This window comes from Eublepharis macularius, chromosome 9 (genome assembly GCF_028583425.1).
Source record: "Eublepharis macularius isolate TG4126 chromosome 9, MPM_Emac_v1.0, whole genome shotgun sequence".
NCBI classification, from domain to species: Eukaryota; Metazoa; Chordata; class Lepidosauria; order Squamata; family Eublepharidae; genus Eublepharis; species Eublepharis macularius.
In genome coordinates, this window is record NC_072798.1 from 75417486 (window position 1) to 75427145 (window position 9660).

The window sequence follows — 9660 nt, forward strand, 5'->3', positions numbered from 1 at the left end:
ACTGAATTAAAAGTATATAGTGCTCACCACTTTGATTCAAAATGAGAAAAAACTGTGGATCAAATCCCTACCAAGCAGTGTACAAGAGAGAAACATAAATGACATTCTAATGTGTTCCCAAAACAGGAAATCAGTGCTAATTCCGCCAGCCAGGAGCCAATTTGACAGTCATGACAAGATGGTTGAATTAAGGAACCCTCCCCTCTGTTCATTATTGTATAACTGGAAGGAAAAGAATCTGGACTTTACTAGTTTGCCAAAATTATCCACATTTTGGTCCAAACAATGACTGCAATGCATTATATCCAGGGATGCCCTTGAAAACTCTTTGGGAAATGGTTCAGAATACTGCAGCCGGGGCTGGGATTAGCATATTTCATTAGCATATTTCATCTGAATTTGAAGAGCTTCACTGGAATCCTGGTTAGGGTGGGGGGAGGCACAATTCAAAGTGCTGGTTCTGCCTTACAAAATCCTTAAAGGTTCTTAAAACCATTGCTGTATAAAGAATCACCTCTTCCCATGTGACTCTGCTCATGACCTGAGATTTTCATCCAATGCTCTTCCTTGTCCAACTACCCCTGCCTTCAGATGCTAGGCAGGTGGCTAGCAGAAACAGGGCTTCTCCGGTAGTTGCATCCCTACTGTGAAACCATATTTGCCTGGCACTTTCTTCTCTTCTAATTTAGTTGCTAGAAGATTCTCTCCCGTTTTCCTGAGCCTTTAGTGATCATTAGCACTCATATTTTATAGTTATTATGTTTAGTTTTAATAGCTGTTTTACATCGTGGGCCCTATGATTTTGCTGCTTGGATTCTTCAAGACAAGTGTATCATTTGTTTTAATTGTTCCCAACTCTGTTTGGTCCATTATTTTATTGCTACTGTTCTTGCTGCAGAGTAAGTGACTTTCAAACCAACCAACCCATTGGCTACATATTGAAAGATGGAGTTGTCTTTTACTGGCAACTGAAAAGAACACAGTTGGCACATTTTTCCTTATATCCATATGTACATGGATTAGAAATTTAGTTTGAAAAAATGAAAGCCGAACATCCAGGAAAAGACCTCCCTTCGACAGACTTCCTCTGAAAATGGTTCTGTCTAATGGAATACCATCAAGCAGATACTGCCTTTGACTTCCCCAACTTTACATTCATTGGGTAGCAAGCCAATGTGAAATGAAATTAGTTCCAACTACATATTAATCATTTTCCACATTGCTATTGTGTTTCCAGTTGAGCCAGGCACATGGTGACCCTTAGTTAGGATCATGCTAAATATATGAGTCTAGGATGTCAGGCTTTAATTGATTAATGATTGAAGTATTCATTGATAATTGATTTATCGGTAGATCAATCATTTAAAGCTCTAACAGCAAATTAAACTCCTCCCAATTAATTAGAACAAACCTTAAGGATATGTGATGAGGCAAGCCACAAAGACATTGTTCCCCTAAACTTCTAGCCCCAACTTTAATAAAAAAGAAACTCAAAGATAAATTTTTCCCATATTGTATCTAAAGCTAATAGATAATTTGCCTTTCAGCATAAATGCATTAATGATTTTCCTCTGATCAGAAAGAACCACAAATGATTGAAACGAATAGTTCCAGTTCTTGGGCCTATATATTTTCACAAATCCATCATTGCTATAGTTTGTCATTGCAGTAGAGATTATTTGATAGATCCAAGTTGGATGAAAGAGCAAATATTAAACACGATGACCTAAATTCCATCTATGTTAAGAAAACTTAAGGGTGCTTAGCATTCTTAAGAAGAGGAAGCAATTTTTATTAATTTAATTTTAATTGTATTATTATTTATTATTAATGCTGCAAAACCCCCAAATGGGGGGAGGACATAATGGGAGGAGGAATCAGTGAAAAATCATAGCCATCTCTTAAGAAAACTTAAGGGCACTTAAATTTTCTAAATGGTGCAGTGGGATACAGGCCAGTGTTTCCTTTTAACAATGAATGTTAGCATTTCTGTGTCAATTTCCATATTATTTTGCAGCAAAGAGAAATTTTTCCTATACTTTAGGACGGAACAATTTTTCAATATATTTAAACTAATTGCTTGATCAATAATAAGCCAGGCTAACATGATTTCACATTTTAAAAATCATATAAAATGTGCAAAGTCATAATACATATAATCATATAAAATGGTAAAAAGTCATCATACAAAAATGCCTTGATCTATACATTGTATGTTTGGTGGATAATATATATTACTAAATGGACTTGGGATTGTTTGTTAGCCATGAGGAATGAAAGTTCAACAGACTGCCATGTCTATCAAGGGTGCAATACACCGAATGAGAAGCTATTAAGAGTAAATAGCCTTCAGGACCCCTGATGGAAAATTGGGATAATAACAAAATCAGGGATGAAAATATTCGAGAGGAACAAAGAGGCCAGGTGAGCCAAAGGCAGAAGGGAAGAACTATGGGGCAAATGGAGCAGGTAAAGAGACTTTTTAAAAATCCAAAGAGGTTTATTATCCTTCTTGCCTGTTTAGTAGCTAGTAAAACTACTGAATTTGCTAATAGTTAAATCACACATTCAATAATATGTTGTGCAGCACGCTTGCCTTGTGTGTGTAAGGAGGTTTTACGTGGGCAAGCATTTAGTCATGCAACAATCCCCCAGGCTGTAGTGGTATGGTCCAGTAGGGATTGTACCATGCAGTATTTGAGAATGCAGAATTCAACTCTAATATTAGTTTAAAACAAGAGAAAACAAAATGGTGAATACTGAAATATGGAGATATAATTAAATACCAAACAGGAATAAAAGAGGTCATTTCCTTGTCTGTCAGGAGTCAACATCCCAGCATTTATAACAAAATAAAAAGAACTTCCATTACCACAAATCAGCACCGCAACAACAGACTAAACTTTTTCTTTTTGGCTTCCCTCCATTTATGCACAGAACAAGACACTGCCCCCAAATTTTATCAGCTATCCAAACATACCATTTTAATCCATGTAAGCATATAATCCATTCGGGAACTGTTTTAAAGGTCCCTGGATAAATTTGTATTGCAGTGCATTTCACACAAAAAGTATCAGCAAGTCATTTAAAAATATTTCATGTGTTGCCTTTTAATTTCATTCAGAACTCTTTTGATCCCTTTATTGTGGGAACAAAATAAAAGCAAAATCTGTCTAGACACATGCAAAAAGGAAAGGAAGAAAATTTATTTTAAACCTTTTAAACTTTTCTTCTCTTAATTGGCACAATTTTTTTGCAAGATGTAAATCAATAAACGGGAAGCAGTACCCACTTTATATTCCCAAACTATACGATCAAAATTTTAGGGTCTCATTATCTGTGATATTCATTGCAAAGTTCAACTTGATTGGGAAGACGATATCAGGCATATGACACCAGGTTTTTCAAATCTATTATAAGGACTGCAATTGTGTTGATCTTTATTTTAGAAAGGTAAATATTGTACTGATGGTACGTTTAGATCCTAACCATGTTATTGCTGGTGTGGATTAATTCTGCCAGTGAAGTACTGGGGGATTTTTGCCAGCACCCCCACCACTGCTGACCTTCTCCATTTCACCCCCATGCTGTGGGTTCACTGAACCCCAGGGAGTACAATTTTGGCAATATGGAAGGTTGCATTAAGAGGAAGCAGGAAGGCTCAATCCCATGATGAAGCCAGTCTCTAAATCTTAGCCACGAATGTGTTTTAGATTAACTTTCAATTCTGTTCTTAATATATTCAATGAAACATTATTTTGATAACCTATGAATTCATAAATCTGACTCATCCATCAGTGTAGAAGTGTCATTCAACACTTGCCTTTTTCTTATAAAAGTGTAGGAAAGCAGTTACAATGTCATGTTACCATCATGCTAAACAAAGGCAGTACATGCCTGCTTTATCATGCATACATATGTTGAAAAGCTGGGATTGGCTTTCCCTGCATATAGGCACATGGTAAAAGAAACACATACCTGCTCTTTACACAAGTTGATGTGCATGGATATATCTAGGATTTTAACACACGCACATAGGAAACAGCCATGAAAGAAGAGTTCTGCATGTTTTAGGAACTGAATATCAATTCCATTCAAGTTAATAATTTCTGTAACATTAAATCAGCCCATACCATGAATTCCAAATTATCTAGTATATGGACCTGGCAGTCTGGAAGATTTCATTAATTTCAAGTCTTAGGGGGATTATGACATGAAATGTTTTCTCATTCATGAAGACTGATTATTATAATGCTCCAACACACACCGTAAATTTAGCCTTTGAACCCATCCACATCAGCGTGAAGTACAATTTAGGTCAAGATAAAATCTAGCTGTGAGCACCAATGGAGTCAAAATTTCCTCCCAAATGTTTGAACAAATTATTTTGATTCATATACAGGATCAATGCTACTTTGGCTGTTAAAATAAAGAATGATGCATCATATGTGTTTAAAGCAGTCCCAGTAATAGTTGCTTCTCATGTATGGGATGAATGGGGAATTGGTAGTTCTAGAACTACGATGGAAGATGGAGCACACCAATATTAATTGGGAGCAAGTCCTTCCATTTAGATATTAAACATTGCTTTGTCAGAATCATGATGCTCTTCTTCAGCTCCATTCAAAATTTATACTGTGCCATGAATGTCAAATATTGTACCTCTAAGTAGAACTGACATATTCAAATAGATAGCAGGGTAATTATGATAAACTACACAACAGTGCTATTGTCGAGAATATCATTTATCAATCCTGTGGTCCCCATCATTCATGCATTTACAGTTTGGGAATACAGTGAATTCAAAGAATAATAATCCATAATGGCTACATTCTCAATAATTCATGCTCACTAAACAAAATAATAGTAATAATAATCATAATAAAGGGTTTGTTGTATAACTGGAAAAATGTAAAATTTTATTCCAAGAAAATTAACAGGCTACACAGGTAAATTTTGGCAAATGCAACTTTATATTGAAATCCACACATCTGTATCTTAAAGAAGGAAAGACTCACAGACTCTAATGTATTTCTAAAATACTAGAAATCATATTATATGCTTTCACAAGTTAAAATTGAAATAATTGGAAACAACCAATACACCAAAATGTGCAGAAAGTATAAACAAGACTGTGCCTTCAGTAGAATAAATGCTTCACAAATTGTGCAAGATATCTTACTAAGGCTGCGGTCTTCCCATGACAGCTGTCTTAAAATATAGACATACACTGACTGCCTGTGTTTATTGAAACGAACAAGAATGGGCAACACACCTAGAGAAAAAAAATCAGATCATCCCAATGATAAGCCTACTGATTTGGAGAATCCTGGGAATAAAAAGGAAAGAGGGTGGGTGGGTCAAGTGATCTTTCATGCACTCCCGAATGATAGACTGGAGTTGACAGATTCGGTTTCCTTTTTCTTATTTGCTAAAATGTTAAACAAAATGGAAGATACTAGATAACTCTTTAAGGCAACATGTGGTTTATTCTGTGTAATGACTACTCTGTTGTTATGATTGGATAATCTCACTGATGTTGCCTAACAGACTGATATCTAGCTTTCAAAAATATAAATGTATCCAATAGATATTCTAGCAAATTAGAAGAACAGACCCCAAAAAATTAAATAAAGCACAGAACACAAACACCAGTATTTTTTTTTTCATTCTGAAAGAAAAAAGTCATTTAATAATAAAAAGGGGAAAATGGACTCAGAGAAAAATAAAGTCTTATCAGAACAACAAAAAAAGAAGAAGAAAACACTGCTTTGGAATGCTCCCCAAAACTCACAAGGCAAAAAGAGTGGGGGTGATAATCCAATATTACATGGCACATCTCCCATCAGTTACAGGACTTGAACACAGTCCCCAAATGTTAGTCTTTGCAAAATAATAATTGTATGAAATGATTTAAAGGTCATCCAGTGTTTAAAATTAGTTTCATCAACACATTAACCTCATATGTCAAACTTAACTGATTCAGATGTCCAATGCTAATCTTTTATGATGGTCTTACTTTTACGTAGTGATATATACAGCATTTAGTGCTGATATATTTAGCACCTGCTACTCTCTGAATCATTCCCTAGTTTTCAACCACATCAAAAGCATTTTTAGGGCAGTGGTTCAGTCCTGTATTCTTTAATTACAAACCTTCATGAGTGATCAGCAGGAACAAGTTTAGGTTTTAAGATAGGATTAAGAGATGAGCTATTGCAAAGATTGCAGAATGTTGTTGCCCAAATCCTTACAACTGCTGACATCCCATTCTTGATTTTTTTTTCTTCTTCTCAAGATATGGCAACAGGCCACCATTGCTTAGCAGAGAAGGGTAGTGTTTTCACAAGGCTAAAGATTTACTGATGCTCCCTCATATAACACAGTAAGGTTCCCTTGGTAACCTGGATTTTCTGCAGTAAAGAAGGGTTGTGCTGAAACAGCGCCTCAGCTCCCTGTTGGAGAAAATGCAGACAAAAGGATTGATTCCAGCTTGGGCAAAACTCATCCAAACAGCAGCCGTTAGAAATCCCCCTGGAACCACAGGCCCTCTCGCAAAAACTCTCCAGTAACAGGCTACCAAATAGGGACCCCACAAGGTTAGAAAAAGGAATGTCATGATATAGAACATTCTACTAATGCGCTTTTCCATTTTGAACTCATCCAAGACAAGCAACCTTCTCCTGCCTGTGGTGTTAGCATTTTGCCTGATCCCCAGCAAGGTTGGTGGCGTGGGACCCCTTCCAAATCCAGCCAGCCAATTCGCAGCTGCTTGACCACTGGCTCCAGGACCATGAAACGTCCAGTTCTGGCTCACCGCTGCCACAAACTGAACTGGCTTCATTTTCCGGCGATCGTGAACAAAAAAGATCAGCTTGAGGTAGACAAGCTGTGTGGCTAGAAGGATAAGAGCAAGAAGCAGCATAAATCCCAGAGAATCATTGGCTCTGAAGGAACGATGCTGAAAGGTGCATTGGTCTTCCTCCCGAATGAACGAGTAGGTGCCCACATCCAAAACGGGAGGGAAAGCCATCGCTACGGATAAGGTCCACACCATACAGATAACTGCCAAGCAAGTCCAAAAAGTCAGCCTTTTTGTATAAAAGCGGTGGTGGGCAATTGCTAAGTATCTGGTCACACTTATGCAGAACAGCATGAAAGCGGTGTGGAAACAGGATAAGACCCCCAAGAAGGCAATCACTTTACAAGTGAGAGTCCCGTACGTCCAAGAAGAGCCGTTTTTCACTGATGTGAAAACAAATGGGAAACAAATCGCAGATCGGAGGATGTCTGAGCAGCACAGATCCAACAGGAAGTAGTAGGGCGCTCTATGCAAGGTCTTATCTTTGACTAGCAAAATGGAGATCAGCAGGTTTCCCACCACACTGACTCCTATGATGAAACCCAGTGAAGTCAGTTTCAAAAATGCTGTTAAAGGGGATAGATTTTGTAAAATGTTGTCAGCTGCATGGCTGTAGTTCGCCATAGATGGATGGATGCTATGAATATTGCCTCAGTCAAGTCTCATGATCTATATATATGAACAAGGGAAAAATAGATCCATACATCTTACAGAAAATGTATTCCATAAGCAGAATTGATCGGGTGTCTAGATACATAGTACATCCTCATGTCTTCCTGCTGATTTGTCATGCCATCAAAAATATCTGGAAAAAAGAGAAATCAAGCTATCAGTCCTTAAGTTAACACATAAAGGATGCCAGGAAGCGCTAACCGACACGATAATTTATGGAGAGCCAGAGGAAGTTGGAGTACTATTATTTGTTTGAGGAAATTCAGTGAGAATTGCACACTTACTATGCAATGTTTTTAATTTCCTTTTCCAGAGCACCTGAGATGAGTCTTGTTTACAATCACATCCTCGGCAAAAGAGATAATAGTACAGTAGCTGCCTCTGAAGCTTTGGGAATAACCTGATTCCTACACTATTATTCCAGAACTGGAACCTTAGGAAATAGACCACCAAAGAAAGACTGTTGAATCCGCTGATAAAATGCCCAATCTACCCTCCCCCCCAAGATATGATGTGGTTTCAGAGGCAGATGCTGTGTTGATATGGAATACATCCAAAAGAAACGCTGCAGAATGTGTGTTTTTAACCCAACTCACCAATGCGTATTGATCACACCCTGCTAGTTCCTCTCCATTGAAAGAGACAAGAGAAATCCTCATTTCTGAGAACCGGGCTCCCCTCCCCCCTCTCTCCAGACCCTGGGGGGGGGGAATTAAGAAATCTATGCAAAACAGTTGCTAGCCCTGTCTTGCCATTCCAACATGGGGTGGTGGGGGGGAGAGAGAAACCATAATGCAAGCAAATTGGAAAAATGAGAAACACACCCAGGAATAACATCCACTCATTCAGACCCTGCTGGGACTAGCATAGACTAGAAGGATCCTTTTTTGGAGAAAGCAAGCTCCGGATTATCTCCTAAAGCTGCCCGTCCCTAACAAAGAAAATAAACCAGCCTCGGCTCATGTCAGGGGTCTGGAGAGCTCCTCTCCGGGCGCGATCCAGCAGGAGGCTCGCCTTTGCCCCCAGAGCGCCTCTCCTTCTCAGACCATCTTCACAATGGCTTCGAGCAGAAGCCCCTGCCACCATTCTCCTCTTTTAGGAACCGTCTGGGTTTCTGCTGCTGCTGCTGCTGTGTAAACAAGAGCCGGATCAGATCATGACAGCCTTGTTGTGTGTGTGTGTACCGAACAACAACAGGGGAGAAAAAAACCCTACCACGAAATCGGTCCTCCATTGACATGCACATACACAGAAAGGCAGACGGAAAGGATTGGCTTTCTCTGTTGCAAGCCCCCATGAAGTCGCTCCATTTTTCAAATAACAATAATAATAATTTTATTTTTGCAGACTTGCAAAAACGACACCCGTCGTGCAGATATGGTCTGCCTACATCATGCAGCTTATTATTATTGTTATTATTATTTAAAAAATACATGCAACTCCCATGGGGGGGGCTGGCAGCCCTCTCTCCATCCCTCCCCCAGTCCTGCCTCTGCTTCCATCCCAGCCACTTCTCCCCCACTCCCAGCCTCTTTCCCCCCATACCTGTTGGTGCTGGAAAGCCCCCCCTTCGCCAGAGCGGCTTCTTTCTATAAATTGCCGGTCTCCCCCCCTCCTGCCGCTCGTCATTTATATATTTATTTCCTTCCCTGGCTACCTTGGCTGAGGCGCTGTAGTCAGTGGGCTTCGCCGGCGCATGCTCCGTCCGCCTCTTCGAGTGCCTAGCCTCCTCTCCTCCTGTCGCAGCGGCACAATCTCTCTCCCAGTAACGCGGCAGCGGCCGCCGCTCCCGCCGCCGCCGGCTCGACGAGGGCCAGGCGGCCTGCCCAGCAAGAGCGGCGGCTGGAAGGGCAGCGTGCCTCCGAGGCAGCACGCAGCCGGGCGAGCGCGGGCGGCCCCCGGGCCGAGCGAAAGGGCGGCCGGGGCTTCTCCGGCAGCATCGAGGCGGCCCCTGTCAGCTCGCCCGCTCGCCCCGCGCGCCCCGCTTCTCCTCTCGCGCTGGTGACTGCATTGTTATTGCACTTGGCGGAGAGGGGTGGGAGGAGGGACGAGACTCGGATGCGCCCCCTCCCTCGCCGCCGCGCTCGGCGAGCAGTCTCCCGGCAAGGGCGGGAAGGGAGCGTCGG

General features: G+C 40.5%; 1 protein-coding gene across 2 annotated transcripts; it reads right to left on the reverse strand.

Annotated features, from left to right (window-relative positions):
• Window positions 1-4910: 4910 nt before the first annotated feature.
• On the reverse strand, window positions 4911-9276 carry GPR85 (G protein-coupled receptor 85). 2 transcript variants are annotated; one of them, XM_054988860.1, is made up of 2 exons: window positions 9192-9276; window positions 4911-7667 (listed from the first exon to the last, which is right to left on the reverse strand). In XM_054988860.1, exon 2 carries the CDS (start codon window positions 7484-7486, stop codon window positions 6374-6376), a length of 1113 nt encoding a protein of 370 aa, XP_054844835.1. In that variant the 5' UTR covers window positions 7487-7667; window positions 9192-9276; the 3' UTR covers window positions 4911-6373. The 2 variants fall into 2 exon arrangements, with proteins under 2 accessions (XP_054844835.1, XP_054844836.1); XM_054988861.1 differs by lacking the exon at window positions 9192-9276 and adding an exon at window positions 9080-9163.
• Between the last annotated feature and the right edge of the window lie 384 nt (window positions 9277-9660).

Excerpts from the sequence above, each read along its gene's own strand:
- GPR85 (XM_054988860.1), bottom strand. The coding sequence starts at position 7,486 with ATGGCGAACTACAGCCATGCAGCTGACAACATTTTACAAAATCTATCC.